This window comes from Podarcis melisellensis (assembly GCF_964234715.1).
Source record: "Podarcis melisellensis genome assembly, chromosome: 13".
Lineage (NCBI taxonomy): Eukaryota > Metazoa > Chordata > Lepidosauria > Squamata > Lacertidae > Podarcis > Podarcis melisellensis.
The window spans coordinates 20,986,446-21,013,009 of record NC_138545.1 but is presented as its reverse complement, the minus strand read 5'-3'; the positions used below and the strand labels follow the sequence as shown (position 1 = coordinate 21,013,009).

The following is a 26,564-nucleotide window of genomic DNA, read 5'->3' as shown; positions in this document are numbered from 1 at the left end:
AGGCAAGAGACTTCCCCCAGTTTAACCTCCTCCACAACACAGTGTGTGGTATCCAATGGGATACTGCATCTGAACACAGCACTTTTAAATTCTTCTGTCATTGCCAATAGGCCATTGATAGAAACATCCTCCTTCATGAATTTGTCCTATCGTCTTTTAAAGCCATCAAAGCCAGAGGCCATCAGCACATCTTGTGGCAGCATATTTCATAAAGTGATCTTACATTTTGTAAATAAACAGTTTGCTTTCTCTGTCCCTGAATCAACTGCTAATCGATTTCAGGTCTCGGTCTCTCTCTCTTACACACACACACACACACCGCTCAAGTTCTAGTAATATGGGAGAAGGAGAAAAGAGATCTCTGTAGATAATTTCACCACATTATTCTGTGGAACATAGTTTGAAAACTGCTATTCTAATCCAAACTGAACCTTGGAATAATTCTTCAACCAACTCATCCCTGCTGCTTCTGACAGCAGCTAATACAATCAGTAGCATGGGAAACAGCAATTTTAAATTCAAATAATAGTCTCCTAGAAACGTGGAGGATATTATTGTGTCACATTCTTTTCCTTGTCTGATGCTTTGCTGCATCGGGTGCTTCTCCCTCCATGCCTTACAGTCTCTATAGCACAGTTTCTGCCCTTGTGAGAGATATAATATAAGAGAAAGGCTGGAGGAAAGTGAAGCATGTTCCCTCCAAACAAGCTGGTTGACTGTTATCTGGTATAGTTTCAGTGGAGTCAGTTTATACATTGCTCTGCCAGCCATTCCAGTGTACAACAATCCAAAGCAGACAGCTTGTGCCATATACACGTGTGTGTGAACCAGTACTGTGATTCCAATTTATGATGTGCACTGCTCAAGTGCCACACATATGCAGAAACCTAAACTCAGTGAGGAATTCAGCATCCAGGGAATCTCTGTTTTATTTCTCTAAGCAAGTTTGTAGCCCTTAACAATTACAGAGAGATGCAAAGAAAACGCTTTGAAATTTTAGAAGTCTTTCCAGAGGGGTCCTGTGCTCCCTTTCTTGCTCTTTGCCCTTCCCAATAAGCAGAAGAGGAAGCAGAGTAAATTTCATTAAACAAAATAGATAAGGAAAGATCTATAGCTCGTACTTTGCTGATGATATGAAAAAATAGTACAGACTAATCACAGCTCTACTGTTACTTATTCATAAATAATATTAAGCCCACCTTATCTAATGAACCCAATACTGCTGCTTATGACTGATACAGATCTCACAGTTAAAATAATAAGCTGCAGTATTTCCCCCGCTTTATGACGAACCTTTAGGGTAGGGGTTTCTTTTTCCCATTTTACACATATCTGAGCCTAAGCCATACCAGCTTGCCCAAGGCCACACAAATCTGTGAGCAGGACAGAATCACAGGGCTCCTAGAATCAAAACCAGTTATTGATTCACTGGCTCAAAATCCAGCTGCCAGTCTCTTAAAACTATCTCATCCTCCCCCCTCCGATTGATTGGCCAAAGTTCACTGGTGTGACTGTGGATAAGCAGACTCCCTTGGCCATTAGATATGGGGGGAAAGCCAGAAATGTGAGTCAATACATTTTGTAGCTAAAATATTTTGCAATCTGAACAAGCAGTCTTTCTAGTGGATTGTATCCCATGGGTCAGATCTGTCAGTCTTCCAAGTTGCCACTCTTAATGGCACCAAAATCGGCTGTCCTGAGACCGCCACCTCTCTTTACCTCATAGTACGCCTGTGTCAGAAATGAGCCAAGATTACACCACATCACCTGACATAAAAAGCAGAAGAGTTAGTAGGGCCAAGTTTTGACTGGAGATGAGGAAGCTCCCACTGGATTGATATAATGGATCTTGGACAGGAGATTGGTTATATTAAGAGGCAGAGTTTTACTAAGGCAAAGGCTGTAATGTTGGCAAATGAAGCTCTTTCTCCTAACTGTCTTCCTCTCTTTGCTTTGTATACAGCCCTGCACTTTACCTTTTGATATAAGGGAGGCAGTAAGCTAACAATATCACAGAGGCAATGAATGCTCCACAGGTATTTTTAGGAAACCTGGGCTCAAATCTTTGCTCAGCATTGAAGTCACCAAGGGGATGGGGCCAAGTCATTAAGTTTTTGTCTCAGTTCTTCTAACTGTCAAATGAGAATACCAATTGAAATGAGGATTTTAAGTGCTATGTTGCGATTATCTTGATAGTGTGGTGGTTTTCAAATTCTCTTCACAGAAACATGGGAATTCCTCAGAAGCTTATTGGTAAGAAGCTTTGGAAACTTGTCCACCGTTAGCAGTCCTCCTCTGAGAGTTTGTGTGTGTTTTGACTGGGTCTCCAGGCATTGATGAGGTCAGGCATTTTGCGGAGACCTCGGGGCTCATTTCATTTATTTATTTCATTTACTGTATATCCCACCTTTTTCCATTATGAAACCCAAGGCAGCACCCATGGCATGCCCAGGTGGCTTTCCCAGCAGACCTAGATCTATTGAGACCCAGAGCTGGTTTAAACAATCATTTCCTCTCCCCACTTGCTCTGTGAGGGCAATAGGGGCCTCTTAACAACTCTTAGTACCCTTAACAAATTACAGCCCCCAGGATTCTTTGGAGTAAACCATGACTGTTTAAAATGGTTATGATACTTCTTTAAATGTATACTGCAGATGAGTCCTCAGTTGACCCTCTCACTTAACAGCATTTTGCTGTATAACAAAAACCTTTTAGGTTTTTTATATTGGTATTTTTATTTTTTGCTTTCCAATGCTTTTGTTTTATCAGCTACACCTGTCTTATTATATTATCTCTGGTTGTATGTATTTGACTGTATCCAATGCTCAGAGTACATTCACTGCAATTAATGACCATTTCTTACTTAGGTCCATCCATTTCAATAGGTCTGCTTTGAGTAGAGCTAGCATTGGATACAACCTATTGTATTTCCTCCTAGAACATTAATATTTTATGGTGGATTTCAATTGTTGTTAGCTGTCCTAAGTAGTATGTAAGTGCTAGAAGGGCAAGATCTAAATGTTCAAGGCAAATCACAACCCTTGTAGCATTCTGAAAAGCTAAGGGTGCCACCCCAAAAGCAAAGGAGAGAAGCCCCCTCCTTCTTTAATCTAAGCACTACAGGGCCCAAATACTAAGGAAGGTACCACTTCGCTTTTCTTGGAGCACCCAAGAAGACCAGAGACTACACAATAACATTCTCAAATCACCTCTTCCAGATTAAGGGGGACCAACTAAGGGTGCCTTGTGCAAACTCCCCCCAGAATCCTGAAGCTGGAACTGCATCCTAAAGTGCATTCTCAGTTCATCTGGAGCAATGCCAAATCCCTGTGAGGGTAACCAGCATCCTTCACAAACCATGCATGCCCCCCTAGAATGCATCCCAGAATCCTTTGCAATGCAGAGGGGTTTGGCAGCACACCAACAGATGCTGCTGCCAGGGTTCTCTGGGGTCAGCAAGTTTGAAAGCCAGTGGCCTTAATCTCTCTTTCTTCATCCCAGTTTCCTCCCTTGGGTTTTTAGCTGCTGATTCTTTGTTGTGGTGCAAAAGCTGCTTCTCCATTTGCATGAAGAGACCTGATCTAGCTGTTTTTCAGGGTAAGGATGTCTAGGGTAGCCCATCTCTGGCTGTGGATTAACTTTCTCCTTCCAAAATGACTCATATGCCTACATCGAAGGGCCTGTTTTGGCAACTTAAGCCACATTTGATCAAGAATTATTATTTTTTCTTCTACGGAGGGATGGGGGTGGAGAAGAGGAGGAGGAGGCAAGCTTGGCAGCTATGCTAGGATTTAGATGATTTAGAAGTACTGGAACATTTCATTTTGATTTACATATAAAATTGATCCACTAGCCGTTTGTCGGAAAAGGCACTGAGAATCAGGACTGAAGGGCGTTTGCCAATACGTATGTTGCCCTCCTATTTCCTCTCCTCTTTGAGCGGAGTAGAGCATCTGTGAAGATACCCTGGCATTGCTTGCTCTTGCAGAGTTAAGGAGGTGACTCTTGCCTGCATTTCTGCATGTGGAAAGAGCATCCTAAATACCCAAGATACACTGGGGCTCAAGTAGCAGATGGGTCCTCCTATGAGCTGGCAAGGACAATCAAGTTGTTGGCAGGGAATCCCACAAGGGAGACAGTCATGCACATCCCCAGCAAAGGCTGAGAGCCAGGATGACTGGGTTCCCTAGGAATCAGTGGGTCCATCTATGAAGATTTCTGGGCTCTTTCAGAGAGCAGTTGGGGGGATGAAGAATGTAGGAGCAAGACCTCATGAGATCTTTTAGAATGACAGAGACAAGGAAAGTGCTTGTGGCAGGAAATGATAGGGAAGGCTAATACCTTTGAGCAGAGAAGGCTTGAAAAGGCAGGATGCCTAGTTGACCGGGGATAGTTCATAAGGGCTGCGGCTGAGGAATGGGAATGCAGACAGGCGAGAATTGGACTACAGTCTGAAAAGTATATCACAGTGAAAGCAGCTGACCACTACCCCTTTCTGTGCATGCATAGACACACACACACGAGTTCTCCTGCTCTTTGGTGGCTATTCACCCAGCAAATCTTCAAAGACAGGCAACAAGGCGGAGGTGGGGGAAGGTTGCATGCTGTAGGGCCCCCAGGGCTCGCGGCCAGTTCCTGCCATCCTCTCCCAAGCGCTCCAGTTGCCCTGGGCCAGAAAGGCCATTTGCAGCAAGTGCAGTGGAGGAGCAAGGATTCACTTAATTGGACAGGATCTTGGCTATGCATCGAACATGGCAGAGGGAGAAAAGGGGGAGGCCCAGGGGGATGTGGTTGCTAGAACATCTCCTAATGCTATCAGGGACACATCAGCCTCTGTCTCACTGCATCCCGCCCCCCATCACCCGGTGCACTGTTTTATATCTCTGCTCCTTGGTAGGAACTTCACATTTTCCACCTCAGTTCCTCACATCCAAGTGTAAGTGCCTTTCTGTCCCCATGGCAACAACTTCCCCGCAACTTCATCAACTAGGTTTATGCCCTCACTTCCGTACACCACGCTGGTAAGGGTCTTCCCTCCTGCTGTTCCACCAGTCATATTTCCACAACACTGCCCTTCCCAGGGCTGGTCAAATACATTTTTCTACCTGAGGCAAAAGGCAAGATGGTGTCCCACCCAAATTGCATATTCGGAAGCTGAGTGGACCAGCAGCTGAAACTTGCTTCAACACTGATGAGGGCAGCCTAGTGGGTGCATGACAGGTAATGTGGCACACACATACCTATTTTAGAGTATAGGAGAACAACCAAAGGGTTCAGGAAGAACAGATGGGCTGGTTCCACAGCATCTGCTGGGGTGATTTTGAGCTCTGGGCTAGGAAAAGCTTCTTAGGTATTTTCTGTATATAAACAATAACCCTACCATGAGGCAGTGGTGGACCTTAAGAAGGGTAGTGTGCCTTGATATAGGGTATGCTCTTCAGGTGCCAAATTGTCCAACCAGCCCCAGTTCTGTTTGTCAGGCTGCTTTCAAAGGCACAGGAGGAGAGCCAATAAAAAAAAATCTGGCAATCCTTTGGATAGGTTTTCTGTGAAGTAAGCAATCCATTTGATTTATTTTAAGGCAAAGAAGAGAAGTATACTTCAGTTTGGAAAAGGGAGTACATAAATCTTTTATATAAAAAAAGATGGGAAGGTTCAGGAAGTGGCTGAGCCATGTGGAAAGGCTGCTAATTTTGTTCATTGCACTGGCCACTTTTTATTTTTATTATATTATTTCAGCATTTATACCCCACTGTCTATGACAGTCATACCCAAAGTGGCTTACAAAAGAAAATGTAATGCTACTTATTTCATTTGGGCCTAGTTAGACCACATTTAGAGTACTTAGTTTAGCTCTGGGCACAAGAGTTTAATAAAGAAGGATGTTGACGACAGATTCTGAGGAGAGCTAGAAAGACGCAAAAGGGTCGAGAAGACAAATCATGCCAGGAAAGGCTAAAGGAACTGAGTATGTTTAGCCTAGAGCTGTGGTTTTCAAACTGTTCCTAGAAATCTTTTGCGACATGCGGGGATTCCACGGAGATGTGCAACGTTTACTCAGCCAACAAATCAGTGCGCAAAAAGTCCCTGAGGGCAGCAATATGAAATTCACTAACCTAGGGGAAAAGTTCGGGGGGAGAAGAGTATATGCAACAATTGCCAAGTATTAAAAAATGTCAGAAAGAGCAGGAGCAGTTGTTCATCCCATTTGCTAGAAAAGTGGCTAAGAAGCAATGGGATTAAATTTAGGATCTTATCAGATGACTGGGTTTGGGGTGGATGAACTGCGTTCAATACACATGCAGGTGTTGATTATTAGTTGCACAGGATACTTTAAAAAAACCCAAAAACATTATTTGTTTCAGCACATGATTTTGCCAGCACTCAAACACCATTATTGTGATATTGGGAACATGCGATTTTTCCGTCTATAGTGTGTGAAATTTGATTGTGCAGTGTAATAGGAACCTGATGGATAAGTTTGCCTGTGACACCACTAGCGTGAAAGACACATCACCTTCAATAGTTCCCCATGACCTTTCTGAAATTTTGTTTTTTATGTCATTTTTTTTTGAAATTAAAGGCTGCACCATGCCAGCAAGGGAGTGTTTCAGTCCTTTACTTTGTATGCAGTAAAGCACCTTCCGGTCTGCAATATTGTTCCACAATTTCATGAAGCCTTTTTCTCTCAGAAAAACTGTTCTCTGCAGGGGCAACCCTGTCCCCCTTTCTAGAATAATTGCCTCACAAGATCAGATATAATTATGTTAACCTACAATAACGTCACCAGTTCTACTGATCAAATGATAGGCGTCGTTATCAGAGGGGGAGAACTTCCCTTCTCAAAGTTGTTTGATCAAAACTGAGAGGCTTGATATGGAGCATTATCTTAAATGAGGACAACAAAGATGCTTTTATTAAGGGATAGCAGCTCTTGATATTCACATATCAAAAGGCCATCACAAAATGAATATTATTTCAGACTATTGTAGCTCTAGGAATGAAAACCTAAAAAAACCCCCTCCAAACCTAAATGTTCTTTATCTGTACATTTTTACTTGGTAGCCACAACAAGTGTATGAGCTACTTACTATGTTTTCAGTTTGATTAATGAACTGTGCTAAAAATAAATAATGCCATTTTGTAGCTGCTTTCTTTCAGAACACTTCTGCACTACGCATTTATTTCATCTATGATTTTCTTCACAGAACCTGAGAAATGTTTTGTAAGAGGTTCCTAGTTCTTCCACATAATACAACTCCCAAGTTTCCCTTAAGGAGGGAATCACTATTCCTATCACAAGCGACACTCCACATATTACAAGAATCCTCATAATCACATGTTAACAGAGACAACAGTTTCTTCTTTTTACCCATTTGCTTGAGCAAATCTTAATGTGAGTACAAAAGGGTAGCGAAATAGGTAATCAATTTACATCAACTGAACTTGAATGTGGCCCAAATATAATAATAGCAAGTGGAGGAAAGTCCAAAGTTCATTTTCTCAGAAAGGTTTAGCTGACCCGAAGTTTTCAAAACAGTTTAAATCTAGCAAGATTTTTTGAAATTTCATTTCTACACTTTGGACACTGATCATCATTTATATATTTTAAGGCAATTATGCAAAGCATCAACTTGCTCAATTCAGTAATGTACATCTGATTTGCAGAGTACATACTTTAAAAACTTACAGCAGCATTCATTATGATTAAATGGTGTAAAGTATTCCTGCTAGAAGAATATTGATTTGATTACAGACAGGCAAATTTGTGTTTGCCTAAGAATTTGCTCCACCCACCTACACTCCCAAAAAATATTTGTTGTATCTCAGGATGGGAAAGGTAGCTAGGTGGTTGTTTTGTTTTTTTGTCTGTTTTTTGAGCTGGGAATTCTGAGGAAGGTGCAATGGTACTATTGAAAAGCCAGGAGTCTGAGGTTTCTTCTTACTTCTGCGTCACTTATCTTTTTTCCAATCTCACCCCTTTCCCTTATCCGTTCACAGATTCCAAGCAGAATGGTGATGCAGCAAATGCAGCATTGGCTAATGAGGACTGCCCCACCATAGACCAGGCCCTGTCACCTGAGGAGAAGTCACCTGTCACACCTGGCGGTCGGGAACGCTACAACCGTGACCGAGCCTGCTTTCTCCTCTCCACAGGTGACTTTGGTCAGTCACCTGATGGGAACATCCGAAAAGGTACATACATATGCATAATTTTTGCCCTGCCTCTAAACAAGTAGTCCAAGTACAACATCTCCCTTCCCCACATCACCACCACCTCCATAACCCTTGTCATAGCAAAACCTCAAATTGTCACATTTCTGAGGTAAAAAAAAGGCAACTGCTAATGTGTACTTTGTTTAAATATAACCCTGTCATGAGGGTTAAAAGGTCATGACAAATTAAAATGAGGCAGATGATGCCCTAGCAACTGGAAGGCCTTAACTTGCCCATCTTTGCTACCATAGCAACAGCATCCATCGTTCCACGAACAGCGCCCTCTAGTGCTTCTTTTCAATTGGCAACCCGCCAGCACAATTGATCTTGAGCAATTTGGGTTCAAATTGGGGAGGGAGAAGTAGGTCCTCCCCTTCCAGCGTTCCCAGTTGCTTCCTGTGATTTTCATGACCTCCAAGATTACCAGCTCAGCCCTGTGTTATGTTCCCTGCACACACACCCAGCTCCATTATCACATCCACTCAACAAATAGATGCTTTTTTGGTCAGCCCTTGCTTTGTGTCAGTCCCCCATCTCCTTCCATGTTTTCTCCCTTACTTGTATCATTCTGTCCCACAGTGACTGTAGGTGCTCTTCACATTCCTGACGCTACCATTTTGAAGGAAACAACAGCAGCAAAGAGTAGACTACCTTATTTTCAGTGACTAGTTGTAATGAAAATCCTACCAGTATTCTCCCTCCTACCCACCCTTGCCCTGCTGTTGTTGTCCTTTGAATAGGGAAAAAAAACAGACTTTAACCCAACTGACCTGGTTTTAAATCCTTACTTAAACATGGACCCCATAAACTCCACTCCCCATCTATAAAATGGGAATAGTAATAATAAGCTACCTCTCAGGAGCGCAGTCAAGAAAGATTATGTTTGCTGTGAGCCTTAGGTAGGATGTAAACCTAAGTGAATAATGAGTCAAAAATAAATAAGCTGGGGGTGTGTTTTCCATTCATTCATTTTGGGGCCATTTCTTGTTTTAAAGCTGCCTGTGCAAACTCTCGAAGTTCAAAATGTGGTTTGACAATTCTGGGCAATTATAGTTTCATGAGTAATTGCCACCAATGTAGTTAGTGCTTCTACCACTGCTCCTCAATTTCTCTTAAAGTGTTCTCATGACAAATCCCCAAACTATTTCAGGACTCAGGTGAAACTAAAAAGAGGTTTGTTGGGGCACCAGCTTCAGAATACAAAACTATGCATTTAGAGCTCGATAGGAAATGTTTATGTCCCTATAGAACTCAACCTAGAATTTCAGTCTCTTTGCTGGAAAAACACAAATTATGTACTTTAAATAGGATCATTTATAATTTTGAATATTGTGAAAGTTGGCTATAATTGGATGAGGAAGCCAATGCAAGGGGGAGTTGGTACAGGATACAGGGATGAGGAACATGGATAGGATGTGGATAAGATTTCTTCCCTTGTCTGTTGAAAGTCTCTGGACCTGCCCCTATTAGGCTCTGAGAGTTTGTCCTTCTGCACTTTTCTTCCGTCTGTCGTTTATTTCAACCCAACAGAGGCTTATGAACTTGTATTTTTTTTACAAAAAGGAGGCTAAAAGGAGATCAATTTCAGATTTCTGAAAAGTGGTACTACCAATATATTTGTTACAAATTAGTCAGTTTAATAGGTTCTCATGGTCATTTATACATATTAGGATTCCCCTTTTTTTTAAAAAAATAACAACCTTTAAAACCACATTTCAGTCATCTGCATAGACAGAAAAGCTAGTTAGGGCAGGGCAGTTAGCTATTAACATTGGAAGGCATCATTACAATTTAGAATTTACAATTTAAACACTGGACTGCTGTCACTGATCAATCTGATTTCAGTACTGCTGGAAAACCTAACAATAGTTCTTATGAGACCTCTTCCATTTGCAGTCCTCCATCCTAAATTAGGCGAGAGCCAATCTTAGTTTTGCCCATCTCACTGTGGAAAGGTATGGGAGAACATTGCCCCTCTGGAGAGGAATCAGCAGCAACGTGTGTTGAGTGTTTTATAACTGCTGGTCTAGCATCTGTCAGAAGCTGATCTTAGCAGCAGGCAGCCTCTCGAACAGGGACAAGGTTGTGCCTGTCACAGCAGGGGAACAGGAGGAGGCAGCAAATGAAAGCTGACGAGGTATTTACTTCCACCGAGGGAGAGAACACGACAGATGTTCGAGGTGTTACACAGCAGGGAGAATCGGCAAGAAGCAGGCAAGGAGCAACTACAGAGAGCTCAAGGGAGCAGCGACTTGTCGGCTTGCCACTTGTCATTAGGTCCAAATCTTGACAATTATCTTTCTGGTCCACAGCTTTTGAGACATAAAATAGGTTTTGGTATAGGTATGATATTTTATTGGGAAGACTTCATTTGGCATAACAGCATGCAGACCTTTGAATTGCACAGAATTCTTCATCAAGCAGAATTAAGGTTATCGCTTAGTTGAAGAAATTGTAGTCTATCAACCAACTGAGTTTTAATCAGTCAGCTTGGCATATGATGACTAAAACAATAGCTTTGAAGAAAGGAAGTGTACTTCCTTTGGGTTTTGGTGGTGCGTGTATATGTTACAGCAGGCACTGGCAAATGGTTTTTCTCAAATGGTGTTGGTTGTGCACCATTAATTATTATTATTATTTAAAGATAATAATGACTGCCACTGACACTGACTGCCAGTTGTCTTACTAACTGGCAGTTCCTTTTTAGTCAACTAAAAAGGTTTTTAATTACTTAACCAGTTAATCAATTTGCAGTTTCAGTCTTGGGCAGTCAGTGTCAGGAAAAGGAAGCAAAGGGACCACAGATGCACAACAGAGTTCTTCTTGTCTTACAAGTCACATGGCTCATATAAATTGATGCAACAGTCAGTTTCCAGCAAAGGGCAGAGTCTCCCAGCTTTCCTGACTAGCAAAACAAGTCTAAGGGCTGATCCACACTTACTTTTTGCCCTGTGTCTTCTTGGGCATGGATCTGCACTTTCCCTGTCTGAGAGCTTCCCCCCCCCCACCACCACCACTTTCCTCAGGAAAACCTGCTCCTTAATGCTGAACCAGAACAAACAGCAATTCAGGTTTTCCAAAGGACTGATTTCAGTGGTAAAGAGTGGGTTTTCGCAGGGAAAGTGCTGGGACCAAAAAAAAAGCACTCAGAAATGGAGATTTAAAGCACAGACCTGTGCCTAGAAACGTGACACAAAAGGAAGTCTGGATGAACTCTGAGTTTCACCTGGTCCCCCAACGCTTATTGGTGAAAATACCAGGACTGTCACCAAGATTAAAAGAAACTCTGATGATTAACTATATGAGTTTTAGCCAATTAATAAATTTAGATTTGCACAAATTTGAAAATAGGAAAAGCAGTACCTCTGAAGGGGATTTTTTTATATACATCAGATACGTTTGTATCACAGCAGGTATTTTAGAAGAGAGATTTTCACATGCATACTATGCGACTATGTGCAATAAAAGTGGAAATGCCTCTTTCAAGTGTGTTTGCAATATGCAGTTGTTAAGGATGCCTGCATTAAAACTAATACCTTTTTTGGGGGGTGGGATCTGCTATCTGATTAATCAAAGCACCTTTTTAAACCAAGCAGAGATTTTTATTAAATGATTAATGTAATTGTTTATTGATTAAACATTGTAGTGCTTAGGAAGAAATTCATTGCTAATGTGACTGATCTGCCTACAGTTCCCTCCATTTATCTGAAATGGGTAGCAGGGCATATTTTGAATCCATCCCTGATATCCTTGCAATTCAATGCATATCTACCTAGAAGCAAGTCTCACTTAGTTCAATGAATGCTGGTTAGTGTTGTCCGTTTTTCAGCCAAACCTGCATAGGTGCCCCTTTAACTGCTGTTTGTTCTGCAACCTTTAGCAATTGATCATGCATCACTGTTTGCCAAAAAAGCTTTACCTGCTGTTTTCTGTTTATAAAATTTATGTTAATGGGCCAGAGGGGTCCTTCTACACCCACCTCACTTCCGCTGATACTCAATTCTAGCTACTAATGTAAGATTACTGAGGAATAGGGTCATGAGAGACTGAGAGAAAGTTATTCCTGAAGTTCAGGAGTAGCCTACTCAAAAATATTTTCAAGGAGTCTTGTGACATCTTAAAGACTAACAAATGTCACTGAGCTCGAGTCCATGAAAGCTTATGCCATAATAAATTTGTTGGAATTTAAGGGACTACGAGACTCTTAAATTGTTTTTGCTTCAAGAGATAATATAGCTACCCCTCTGGAATTTATAACAAAATACTTCGGCACTTCAAACACAATCCATCGGTAAAGGTTATGTTTACTGTACTCACAATTACAATGCAAGAACCCAAGTGCGCTGTTCAGCTAAATGTATTTTGTGTTTAACAAGGTAGCAAATTGTAATTCCCAACCTCTATTGAGTCTTTTGTCCTCTCATAGTCAGTGTTAGGCTTCAATCAGCTAAACAAACAAACGTACCCCAAAACTTTGTTCTTCTGATTTTTTTCAGGTCTTAATTAGAGCCTCAGGCTTTACTCAGTTAATCAACTAAATGCTTGGTTGATTAATATGGGGACTAGTATTAATTGGTGGAGTTGACAGTGAAGTGCATAATCATATTTTGATCCCGATTGGCTACTGTAATAGTGAGTAAAAAAGAAAACACTCCTTTTGTTCTACCAAAATGTGTAACAGAGGGAGTTTTAGCAGAATTAGCTGCTTGTATTCTTGCAAGGGAAACTGTCTCTGGCGGATTTTTTTTTTTAATATCTGCCATCTGATTAAAATAAATCTTTGTTATTATTCATAGGAGTTTTAGTTCATTAATCAATCAATCAAATATTTACATGTAGGAAAACCAACAGCGGCATACTTGTCACAGAAGGTATCACCTTGGAAAAGGCATTTCCTCTTTCTCATAAAGGAGGGAATGCAAATGCTAAAATGGTGCTTACTTTTGGCAGTCTCTCTCTAGATTTACATTAAAGCTAATTTCTAAAAAATTAAAATCTGATGCTTAATAGAACAGTGCTTTTGATCAACAAATATTTGCACCTGATTACCATAGGTGGAATTCAGGGTGTCATAGTGGACAATTTTTGTTTTAATTGGGTAAAGTTCTACCTAGCCGTGTGTGTGCACTAAAGAAAATATCTACCTCTGTTCACTGTATTTGACCCCATTTTCCTTTCTTGGTCCTCCAAGCAAACATGGAGAAGCAGACAATGTTGTCCCCTCCCCACGCTTGGCACACTTAAGCCAGTCTCAGTGGTCTCAGATATGCCAGAGTGCATTCTGGGATATCACCTAGGAGCACATGTGTGGGCGGAAATGTCCTTGGCAAAGAGCCACAGCAATCTTACCACCAGATTAAAAAGATGTCTGGACAAGCATGAATAAAGCGATGGTGTTATTGAAATACCACTTGGTAATTTATCACATCACAGCCTCAGGATAAACACGATGCATGAAAAGCAGACTTAAGGCCGCAATCCATTAACCAGGCACTGTGGAGAGAGATCACCTGTTCACTTATATGAGGCTCCTTTTTGGAGTTAAATGGGTTTTGGATTGCTGGATAAGAGAGAGAAGCAAAGGGCCAGAGGGGAGAAAGCCTATTGTTCATAAGCAATTGCTAATTAATCCCAGTGTATGTAAATTAAAAAAGGAAGGGAAACCATTGCTCTGATGTTCTTGCTTACTAGCTGAAGTATAAAGAGTGCTATGGCACCCTAGAGCCTAACAGCACAATCCTAACCACATCCACTCAGAATTAAGTCCTGTTGAGGACTTGGGCTTACTTCCAAGAAAGTGGAGTTAGAATTGGAGCACAACTAGTTTACTGTGGCGATAGCCTTTTTCATCAGCAGGCTGGTAGTTTTCCAATGTCTTGCCCTGAAGTAGCCCTTTCCATGTCACCTGTTTCCCCCTAGAAGTTCCTGTGCATTGGCCACAGAACCTCTCTGTGTCGCAGATGGTTCTGGGGGATATCCAAGAACTCCGTATGCTCCAACTGCTTCTGTTTATGACGGACAGCCCCTATTTTGGGTTAACTGGCTTTGGTAAATCAGTGTCCCTATTTTTGCCTTGTGTGCAGTGCACAACCTACCATATCACTCACTGCAGGTGCTGAGGTATACTTTGGGTTGTGATCCATTACTAGACAGTTTTGTGGTTTCAAATATATCTTTAATCAAAATAACAACCGCCTTGTGAAGGTCAAGCTATTGCAGACTACAGAAATGAAGCATGCAATGGACAGAGTAGAGTCTTCATTAACATGCAGTGGAGGGCTCTTTTGAATGAGGAGCATGACAAGCATGTTCCTGTTTTCATCTGTGAAATGCTTGGCACCCAATCAGTTCAAACTGGACATCAGCTGCGACTGTTAAGCCAATCTGTTGCCCCCATGCAAATGGAGAGTACCCTTCTAGAGTGCTTACAGCATCTTTCGTATGTTTGCAGTTAAGAGATTAGACCAGCTGTTCATCTGGGATTTTAATCTACAAACACGTTTTAAAAAATACTCAATGTACTGTTCATTTGCATACACTTATTAAGCCCTAAGTATGTGAATATTCACTGACGTATGCTTTTAAATCAAATATAATACTCAGGGCAAGACCACTGCTGATTTACTTATAGACATTAATAAATCTCAATGCGCGCAAACTGTAACAAAATGTTGGAGGTGAGGTTTTAGTCAAGGCACACAGCTACAGAATCTGGTTTCAGTAGCAGGGCTCATTCCCGGAATACATTACAGTAAGATAAATAGAATGTCTGAGCATGTGCAGAGCATCAGTTCCACTGAATAGCTGCACAGTGTTATGCCAGATTTAATATTGGGGAGCAGAAGTTTTAGGGCAGATAGTAGGGGGTGTTTTGTGCCCTCATACCTCTTAGAGATTAAGTGCTCTTTGCATCCTAATCCAAATGTATGCAAATTAACAGGGGAAATAGGCCACTGCTTTGTGCATCATTGTTAATCCAGATGTCTGCAAATGGAAATTTTCTTATTGCATAGCAGCAAGGCTGAGCATGCGCGTGCGCACACACACAATAAAATAAATTTAAAACTTGATATGGACAGGGAGAGAGATCAAGCCGAGGACTTCTAAGTAAACGAGGGAGTGGGTCTTCTGTTCAGCATAGTAATCATGTTTCCAATGGGGTGGTGTAGTCCATCCTGTGCCTTGCAATAGTCGCCTATCATATTCCCTGTAGCTCAGAATATAATGGATGTTCCTTCATGGGAGGGTAGGGGGAGAGAGAGAGCTGTGTTCCCAGCTGGTGGAAAATTTAGGACATTGGTAGCCTGGCCAGCATGAGGAGACTGCTGAATACCATCTGCACCACAGAAAAATTCTTAGGCAAGACAGGATGGGGCTGATGGGAGTGAGTCACAGAATCATAGGGTTTTATTTTGTTTTAAGCTCGTGTGCTGCTGTTTCCTCAGTGCTGCACACCATTATTTTCTGGGTCAGTGCAGCAGTGGAGCATATGCCCGCGCTGCCCAGGGCGGGCGAGCTCCCGAGGGTTGTGTTGCATGGAGGGTGCCCTCCCAGGTGCGGGATAGCCACTCGGGTGCCCAGAGTGAGCCGCCCATGGCGGACATTTAGCACGCTGCCCGCCCGCGACTCCCAAGCTGTCAAAATGAGGGGGAATGGCACCGGCAAAGCGGCGCAGCTCCCCCCCTTACCTGTGGGTGGCATGCTGAATGTTACCCCCCTCAGTGAGGGCACCCAGGGCGGTCTTCCCCCTTCCTATACCTCATGGTCTTGATGTGTCACAAGGGAGGCCTGTTTGATTCCTGACCAATGCTTTGGCCATTTTAGGGAAGGTGCTACAGCTAAGTGGTAGAGCTCACAATTTGCACACATAGCCCCAGGTTCAGTTGCTAGGATCTCCTGTTAAAAGCACAGCTTTTCTCTTCTTATTTAACCATTGTTTCTAGATTGCCTCCAAACAAAAACATCTACAAGATGCTGTATGTTACTGGCTTTTATTATATTCCACCTTTCCTCTAAGGTGGTCAAGGCAGCAGACAAGCCACCCTTATTTTCTTCATCACCACCATCATCATCATCACAAAGTAGGGCTGTGCTGACTAATAGTCACTGACTCAAGGTGAACTCATTTTTGAACTGGGATTTGAGGCTTCCCCCATGCCAAGTCCCAACAATAGTACCTTACTGAGGACATTGCTAAATAATTTTGTAGCTCGTTCAGATAGATTGGGAATAAAGCAAGCCAGCAAGCAGCAGTGAAAATGACGTGACAGAGATAAGCACTGCTGAAGTCTACTGTCCCAAATCAGGATAAGCGTAGCAGGAGATCACCTGCCTGTTTTAACAAGAAATTAATTACAAGCCAAGTAATAATAAATAAAATATGCAAGCAGCCTTGTTAGTTAATAATAATAATAATGCCACATTTATTAAACAACAGCACTATCCAGTCATAATTAAGTAATAATAAAGCAATGAAAATTATAGCTGTAGTTTAAAAACAGCTTAGAATGATTGAGGCAGAAGCCTGCTCTGTCATTAAACATGAATACTAATGGCCCTCCACTTCCTCTCTGAAGCCTGCACAGAGCATTATTCCCCACCACTTTTATCCTCATAAACCACACAGTCAGTTAGGTTAGGCACAGAGATAGTGCCGCCTAGTGAATTCCGTGGTTAAGTAGGGATTTGAACCCAGGTCTCTCTCATCTATGGCAAGCGTCCTAACCATAACATCATGCAGATTTACCTCTTAGTGGTAGTGTGTTAGAAGCTAAAAGCTAAAAAAGCAGGACTCCTGAGGGAGGGAAACCCAATGTATCAGGACAGGTGAGTCTGGGCACCAGGAGTCCTGAGCTCAGGTTGGGAGATGGGCAAGAGAGGGGTGAGGGGTGGGAGAGGGGTGTTTCACAGCTGTGCCTTCCTCTACTTCATCACATGCCCATCTTCAGTGCCTCCTCCTCACACATCCTCTGTCTGTTTCTCCTACCCCCTTTTCATTTCCATCCATTGCTCCTACCCCCTATCCTTCCCCCTCTACCCCACTGCCCACCAAACCCGGGCCCCATAGGCGCCCGCCGCCTGCCGCAGCCAGCATCAGACTCCTCTGCCACCTCCTGGTACCTGCATGACTACAATGCCAACGCGGCCCCCTGGAAGCATGAGTAGGATGCCTGGAATGCAGGGAATTGGTGAGTAGGCTCCCCACATCACCCCACTCCCCACCCCATTACTCACTCTTGCAATTTAGTCCTCCTTGTCGCTTGCCTTCCCTGCAAAACTCGCCACCATTGACCACTTTGCAGCTCCCCTCCTCCAGCACCTAGAGTTACAAGCTGCATTTCTAGTAGGACTCAGATGAAGAATAAAGCAGTTGAAGTGAGGAACCAAAATGTTCCACCCATAGTTGCATGGAGAGGAAAGCAAAAATGAAAAAATGCCAAGAAAGAAACGGAAGCAACCATTCTGGGGTTCATTGGAGAATGCAGGAGAACGAGGTCATACTAGAACCTGCTGGATCACTACTAACCTATGTAGCATCTAGCTGGATCCTCAGGATTTCCCTGGAGGAAGAGGACTGGGCTTTATTGGTTCTCCCTGGTGTGGTGGGCATAGTAATGTCAAAATAAGGCCCCTAAAAGCATGCATAAATTAAATAAATTTGCACATTTATATAGGTTGCAGGTTTCAATCCACCCCCCCCCCCCCAGTTAGTGTTGCTGCATTGAAGTTCTCTTGGCACAGAATGCTGCTCTCCATTTTTACTGCAGACTACACATAACGCTGAGTCTCTGAGGCAATTCCACCAATGCTACCTGTAGGGTTTAAGGGAAGCCCTGTTAGATCTTCCCTTCTCCTTCTTTTTCTTGTGCTACTGCTGCCATTCAACTCTTCTTTCTGAAGGAGTTCCAGGTGGTCATGCAACACCATCAAAAACGGATCAGAATTCTAGTCAACGATTTCTAAGCTGCTGATCCTCTTTTGTCTGTCCTGGTCCTGAATCACTGAACAATTTCCAAACTCCAATATTAGGAGAGAAACTTCTCACATGGCCTGACTTTGGTACCTGGCATAGGGCGGAGGCAACTGGATGGTTCTGCCCCCAGCACCCCCCTTCACTTTGGCTCCTGGCAGTGGCACTAGCCTCGTATACCATGCTCACTTGCTGATTGGCATATCTGACAGCAGGAGTGCTGCTGGGGAAGTGAGTGAGGGCATACGAGGGGGACGCCCCTTTAGCGCTTGTTGCCTTATAAGTGCACATGCTGGTGAACACCATGGAGAGGAGGGGGACCACCCACCCGCCTTTCTCTGGCACTTGCTTGCAGGGGTGTTACACTTTTGGGCAGGCATAGGCAAACTCTGGCCCTCCAGATGTTTGGGACTACAATTCTCATAATCCCTGACCAGTGGTCCTGTTAGTTAGGGATGATGGGAATTGTAGTCCCAAACATCTGGAGGGCCGGAGTTTGCCTATGCCTGCTCTTGGGCTTACCTGTTGGTAACGAGTCACTGTCATCAGGCAAACCTGTTCACATGCATGCACAAATCACAGAATCATAGAACTGTAGAGTTGGAAGGGACCCTGAGGGTCATCTAGTCCAGCCCCCTGCAATGCAGGACTTTCAAGTGAGGGTAGGCACTAGAGGGCATTAAGAAGAGCCTGCTCAGGCAGCCCCTAAAACCTGGATCCAGCCCCACTTCTCTTGAACCACTTTCTCCACCTCACACATCAATTTATAAACCTGTATTACTTCAAATTTCCATGGAGGGAGGGAGGGCTCTGCCTGTGTGATTTGTGCAAAGCTGTTTAGTCCTGCCTTTCTCAAAATCCAAAATGACATGGTGATTGGAATTAACTGAAACCTGTCCTTGAACAGACACTGCACACAGCTCCCCAGAGGCCCTGCATATGTGTGAAATGCATTTAGCATACAGTTGCACAAAAAACACCCCCTTCACTGAGCTGTGAGAAATTCTGGAGGCAGCACCAGTGGGCTTAATTTCCTTTGGATAGGAAAGCACTGGTAGAGATTCACTAAGAGTGCCTTGGCAATATTTGTTTGACAAATATACCAGCAGAATATAAGTGGAAGCGAGCAGGCACTGCTACAGGGAGAGAGCATCTTGGGCAACCCCCAGGCTCTATCACTCATTTCAACGAACTCCACATAGAAACCCTTTGCTCTGAGCCTTCTGGACTGCTACTTCGTGGTCGCTCGCTCTTTTTACACACACACACACACACACACACACCAGAAAAAGCATTACTTTCTCCAAGTTCTGATAGGTATCTCAGGGCGCTTCCAGACTGTCACCATTTTGGGGTAGGATTCAGTCACATACTGGTAAATTCAGGCTGTGCAATTATAGTTGCTTGGGAAGTTTTGCACAACAAACCTGCTGCCCTACCCCGCCCACCCCCAAAAACGGAAAGTGACAGAAAATTACACTGGAAACTTAGGGATATCACTTGCTTGACTCAGCACTATCTATTCTCCCCACAAACAAATCAGGGGGAATGTGCTGATAGAGTCTAATCTCTCAACAAACAAATCAGAATAAATGCTCATTAAACAGGTAGTGTAGAAGTGACCTTGTTCAAAGGACCAGAGAGATTCCTCTCCTATCTAGTGGCCTTCTCCTGACTAGTAGCGTCTGTTGATCAGCCAGCCATTGACCAGTCATCCTAGACTATTAATGAACAGTACATTACAATGAAATGCTGATAGGTTGGCAGACCCTGTCATAGTATTGTAGAGTTGGAAGGGACTCCAAGAGTCATCTAGACCCCTAGATCCTTTTCACATGTACTACTGGCAAGCCAGGTCTATTATTTTTAAAATCACAACTCAAGCTTAACAAAGTAAAACAAAAAAACAAAAAATGAAGAGCCCCTACCCCAAGGAGCTTACAGTCTCAATTTTGACAGTGAGAGGGACAAAGGGGAGAGGCAAGGCAAGAAAATATGAATGCGAGTATATGCAGTTATGTGTTCTTAGTCCCACTACTCAATGGGAACATTCTGTATAAGTGTGCAGTTAAGACTACAGCTTAAGTTTCAGGTAGGGATGAGGTCCCTAAACCAGGTCCATCATGAAACAGCTCTGAATTCTGTTTGCTTTGAGGGGGGAGCTCTATATTTCTACCCTTTTCCCCACCTTTCATAACTCTAGGCACTCAGATGTCTTTACAACCCACCCACCCCGGTATCCCATGTGCTTGTGGCTTATTTCATATTATCTGTTTTCATTTTCAGGGCAAATATTGCGCCTGTCCACACAAGGGAACACGATTGGGGGGCCCCATAGCTCTGGATTTGAGGATGCCCATAGAGACACAACAGGGTGGGGATGAGTGCAGGAGCTGTACTCCACAGCACACACACACAGAGTAAAGAATCGTGCTCAGATGATGAAACTGAGGTGTTGCTGGAGGAGTCAGCAGGGATGGTGAGGAAGGGGGATGGGGGGAATGAAGTGCACTTGGGAGTGTGGGCTTGATTTGGTGTAAGGCTAGAAGCATAAAAGGAAATAGGGATAGGTTAGCACAAAGGATAAGTATATTTGAACTGCACAAGGACCTATTAAGATGCTGGGCTCCCCTCGTGTTCTCCCCAAAGATGGGCTGCACCAATATTTGATTCCAATTAATGCCCCATTTCATACGTCTTGTAGGGTCCACCCTGTATTCTCGTAACGCCCCGACCGCGTGAGCCAGGTACGTAACTCGCTCCACACACCTTAGCCTGCTTGTTTTTTGCACCCAGGGGGAATATTTTCCATTTTCCACAGGGAGCCGTTTGGGTGAGGCTGACACCTCTTGCAGCCTCACCCCAGCGTCCAATGCATGGGGGTGGGGTGGGAAAGTGGAGGAGAGCATCAGAAAGAATGCCTTCTTACACCAGACTTGTGAAAAAGACCATTCTAGGGTCTCCATACGTCCAGAATTTCCCAGACATATCCGGAATGCTGCAGTTGGAAGCAGTGTCCGGGCATAATCTGCTAAAAAAAAAAGTCCAGGAAAATCCAGACATATGGCAACCTATGTTGGCACAATGTTGTTTTTTGGTAATTTTCCTTAAAAAAATTTCCTTTAAAAATCCTTTCTTTTGTGAATTTGCCAAAAGAAAATTATTCAAAAATAAAAATAAATAAATAAAGCACAACAACTGGATTTTCACTGTTTGAAATATGGCAACCCTAGTTGTTTGCCCGTCTAATCTCCTTTTCTTATCCATCTGTGGTGTTAAAGAAACAAAAGCATCAATTTAGGTGAAGGTTGTATGCATGGTTGCTTGGATGCAGTTCTTAACTCACCCCAGATGACAAGGTGAATGACTAATTCTGCCTGCCCTTGAGGTTTCCTAGGATTATCTACACACTCCCCCATCCCCAGCACCTTGGCCCTTCCTAAACTGCTGTCCAACAGGGCTGGTACCAAAAAGCCAATATTGCAAATCCTGTGGCTGCACTCCTCTCCCCATCTGTAGACAATCTCCACTATCCCGTTTCCTGGTGCAGATTGCCATGCATATGGAATTGAGACCTATGTGCAAAATCCTATTTAAAAGTGTGATGGACATAAAGGTGCACCTTTGTTGTGGTTGTAAAATCAAATTGTGTGTGTGTGTGTGTGTGTGTGTGTGTGTGTGTGTGTGTGTGTGTGAAGAAGAGGTAAGTGTGAAACTGGGCATCTGGTGAACATGTTCAAAAAGTGCTGCATGCCAGGGAAGCTCTGCTCTCCATCTGCACATGCAAAACCTGGATAAGCAAATGAAAGGAAATGTGACAAACACAATCAAAGTGTTTGCACATCTGCATTTGTACCTGTTTGCAGGTGAAGCTTTTTCTGCTCTTGCAAAATGGGCTAAATGTGCAACTTGCTGCTGGGTTGCACAATGGTTATGAAGACTTGCATGTGCAAATAGAAGAGATAAGCTCCGTGTCTCTGAAGTTTTGTTTCACAGAAGTGACTTCTATGTAGGAAACATCTGTGAAGCAATCCTCAGAATGTGCAAATTTGACTCTCATGCAAGTGCTGCCTGTGCCATTGAAAAGTGCACCTGGCAGCATGAGGAATGTGCACTTTTGCACGTGCCGTTTTTCTCCCCCTCCTCATTCCCATTGTGTGCATCAGTAAGCGTGCATCAGTTCCTTGCAAAATTAACCCCCTTTCTCATGCACACAAAGGAAGTGAACATTGCTCTTTGCCGCTTGCACAACCTGTCCTGCTTAGCATTTTCAGCGCGGTGTGATCAGATCTCCGTGTCTTTCTCTGTCTCCAGCTCTGATTACCGCCTGAGACTGGCTGGGCATGTGAACTCCAGCGCCCCCCCGGAGGCAGGTCAGCCCTGCTCAATGCTTTCAATCCAATCTCAGCGTGTTGTCGCTTCTGCTCCTGGGGTGGGCTGCCTGGCAGATGGGAATCCTCAGGGCATCACACACTGTGCAATAAGGTCCTTTTTCTCCACCCTGATAAGAGCTGAGTTGGGAGCACTTGTTCATGCAGGGATCCTTTGTGTAGTGGTTTTGAGATGCAGCTGTCTCCATGGTGGAGCAGCTCTTCCACATGCAGGTAAGCCTCACTGTAAGGCTTTCATGGGCAGAGAAACTGGACCTTGCTTTGCAATAGGTTTAATGTGATACCCTGAAGAGAAGGCTGGCATCTCTGTATTGCATACTTTAAACATCCAGTAACATGCTAGTCTGGTAAACAGAGCATGCTGTATAGACACTGCTTATCTGCATGCATAACATAACACATTACATGGCATGTAGTTTGCCACAGGCATACGTGGTGGCATGTTTTCCATGTGCATGTTATGCAGCATAGTTTCTAAGACATCCTACTCCAACACACAGTGTGCTGCAGAAATGCACAGCACATATATTGACATGCCACAGACACGCAGGGTCACAGGTAGTGTTCTGTAAACGTGGTACATGAAGATTCACCGTATTCATAAATATGCATACACACTGTTTATAACTGTGCTACGTATTGGTCCAGCACAGCACATGCTTGCATTTGTGGTTCATGTGTTAACACACTAGCAACACATACTTCGTGCATTCTGATAAGGAGGTCCACACGGCAGGCTTCCACAGCCCAGTGCATTCTAAATGCTGTTGGACTACAGTTCCCATCATGCTTCACCACTGGCCATGCTGGCTGAGGCTATTGGGAGTTGTAGGCCAGCAGCATCTGGAAGGCACCAGATTGGGGAAGGCTGCACTGTGATACATGCTTGGCCATGGGCAGAATATGCAACCTCTGTTGATGTCATTTTTGCATACTGCTCCATCAGACATTCTGATTAAATGCATACTATTAATATCCGTACACATATCTGCTCTAGTTCACAGTCTGCATCGTACCCAGTACCATGTTGTTCCAACACATACATTTTATACATAGTTCATGCTACCAACATAACGCAGTCTGTTGTGACCTCCAAACCCATGCATACATATGTGATTACATGTTATTCAGCTCCGAGGTGTCCTTTATTATGTACTCCGATGGCAGATCAGTGACATGTAAGTATCTATTTATATCTTTATTTGTTTTTGTGTATATAAGCTTTTCTTAGAGAGGCTCCAACTGTGTGTTGTCTGCACTGTAAACTGCAGTCCCTTTCCTTGGACGCTGCTGTGACTGAACACACCACATGTAGTGATCACCTTCTGCCCCTAGGTGCCACGTAGGATGCCACGAGGGCACTTACCTGTCCCCTTTCCACACATAATATGCTAAGCAACTATGTTACAGTTCAAAACAGGCTCAATTCCCATGCATCTCGTCCCCCTGGCCTGTTTTAAGAGGAATGCAAGCACGGTGTACATGTTTTTGCTTGTGTTGCATGCCTAGCTTTGTGGGGAACCTCTCTGTGAGCATGTAATGGGGGGCAGTGAGGATTTCTGCTTCCTAGGGAAACAGAGGAGAGATGTAGGAAAGGATATAGGGTGGAGCAGCAGGAAGCCAGGCTAGGATTCTCCAGAGAATGAAAAGCATATAGTCAGTTCCCCACAGTACAAGATCAGCTTATATGAAAGTCTATTTGCTACTTTTTTCTAATTATGTTTATGAAAAACCCACCACAATCTTTAAATGGCAATCATGTAAGCCAAGCCAGTATTATTATTGGCAATGCTAATTTCAGGAGGCTTTTTTTGGGGAGGGGGAGCAGTCCCTTGGGCAAGACATTCTCAGTGCTCCCATCAGCCAAACAGGCCCACTTTGTTCTGCTTGCCACTGTTCCCACTGCCCATTTCCTGGCCTCTCCCTCTGTGCCCAATTCACAGCACTTTCCAGAGGGAAAGGGCAAAACATGCAGAGGCTACTGCAGAGGCATGTAGAGGTTCTCCTCACCCATATAAGGTAGACGAACAGGCTGCATCAACAGCAGAGAGGAGGAGCAGTCAGGCTAGGAGGCTCTGAGGGTCAACAGTGGCAACCCTTGACAGCAGCCCTAATTATTACGGCTGCAACATTTAATTGATTAATCAGGTATGTTAACCAACTAAAGACAAGTATGGCTTTTTCGTCAAAATTATGATTTGGGTCGAACACAAATTCATTCAGATTTAATCAACTAAGACTTATTTAACTGAATAGTATCATAGAATCACAGAGCTGGAAGGGTTATCTAGTCTAACCCACTGCAGTGCAGGAATATTTTGCTCAATGTCAGGCTCAAATCCATTACTCTGAGATTAAGAGTCCCATGATCTACTGACTGAGCTTTCCCAGCTGAGCTGTAGTCATTATTATTATTATTATTATTATTATTATTATTATTATTATTATTATTATCATCATCCCTGTATTATAGGATGAGAAAAAACAATGGCTTGCCAAGGCAGCTTCTTAATGGCCAAAATAGCTGTGATATTTAATGTGTCTTTTTGGGTTTCAAAAATGCAAAACAGCTGCTACTGGGGGCAGGGACTAATAATTATCAATATCATTACCAAGCAGGGAGGGAAAGTTTAACCCTTTCCTCCTTTGCTGTGGTCTTGACAAAAAGTGTTCCTTTGAAGCTGCTCTTTGCAGGAAGAAGAAACTGGGGCAAATGGGAGATTTCTTCACAGTGCGGTACAGTACCAGTTTCAGAGGCAGGATTCCCCCTCCCTCCACAGCTGCTGTGGTTCTAAACATGATCAGCTCCTTCCAGCTGATGCTAAGAGTTTTGTTTTGTTTTTTTAAGGCTGAATGTTAAATGCAAAGAGGCATCCATTTTAGGTCACGTCTAGTTTGGCCCTCAGCAAGTTCAGTTTCAGCTAACAGCTCATGCTCTTCAAGACTGAGGCCACAGAGCTTCCAGTTAAGGAATGCTTTGGCTTAGAACTATGATTGTGGAATAATGTTTCCAAGTTCAACATGGAGGATCGAGCCTGAGACTGGTTGTAGAAGGTAACATTGATTTGGGAGATGGTCAAGAATGCTGGTATGAGAAGCAGGCAGGCACAGGCTGACTGACAGCCCAAGGAACCCAAACCAGGGTTGGCAGCTTTGCACAGCTTGATGGGACTTCTTGTCCGCATGTGGCATCTGAAGCTTGCTGAGCTAATAGCTACAACCCTGCCCTCTAGCAATCTAGAGCAACAGCACTGGGGAAGGGTTATAGTTCAGTGGTAGAGCACAAGCACTGTGTGCAGAACATCCTAGATTCAATTCCTTGAATTTCCAGGTGGCAAGTCTGAGAAAAACCTCGGCCTGAAACCTTGGAGAACTGCTGGCAATTAGAGTAAGATAGTGGCTGTGTTTGAACATCAGCCAGCGGCTTCATAAACCTTCATAAATTTGGCTTAATGTCATTTAACAAGCTATTATCTGATCAGCCAAAATTATCCTGGTTTGTTAATCAGCATCAAGACAGAGTTCCTTGCTTCAGACCTAACAGGGAACTTTTGGTAAAAGCAAAATCTTTGCCAAATCCCAGGGCATGAAGGAAAGATCGAAGGAGAAGCACCAGGCCACAGTGCGCACCCACAGCTTCATTGAATGTATGAAGCCATCAACAAATCTCCAGATGTGGCCAGTGCTGAGCTAAGAGGACCAAGAATCTAGTATATCAGGCATATGAAGTGTAGCAGAGGGCAGCTCCCTCCTCTAGCATGCTGCTATGGTTGCTAGTGCCAGAGTCCCTACTGTGAGAGAGTCAGGGCCTTAACTTGACCTGTGTTCCTCTTCCCCCATTCACCCCTTTCACTTCTCTCCTTTCCCCACAGCGCTTCCAACAGGCTATGAGAAGTCCCACAGCCTGAACAGCATTGCTGGACTGCGCCTGTCTCCGGCGCCCACTCCTTTCGGCTCGCCTGGTTCCGTCCGACGTCCCCGCTCGC

The 26,564-nt window shown here is 43.6% G+C and overlaps 1 protein-coding gene across 7 annotated transcripts in view; it reads left to right on the top strand.

The window, feature by feature from the left end:
• The window catches only part of LOC309355266 (voltage-gated potassium channel KCNC1-like), a 50,062-nt gene extending 23,502 nt beyond the window's left edge, over positions 1 to 26,560 (top strand). Inside the window, exons 4-7 of one of the 7 annotated variants that reach the window (XR_014162474.1) lie at positions 8,002 to 8,196; positions 20,892 to 20,934; positions 22,502 to 22,560; positions 26,451 to 26,496. Coding sequence is in view for 4 of the 7 variants with exons in the window: in XM_081885970.1 (XP_081742096.1) it covers positions 8,002 to 8,196; positions 17,285 to 17,382 (293 nt within the window). In the remaining 3 variants the exon portion in view is untranslated. Of the gene's footprint in view, positions 1 to 8,001; positions 8,197 to 17,284; positions 17,406 to 20,891; positions 20,935 to 22,501; positions 22,561 to 23,709; positions 23,729 to 26,450 lie in introns of those variants that run through there. The other 6 variants (XR_014162475.1, XR_014162476.1, XM_081885972.1 and 3 more) reach the window with 6 other exon arrangements.
• Positions 26,561 to 26,564: the final 4 nt, after the last annotated feature.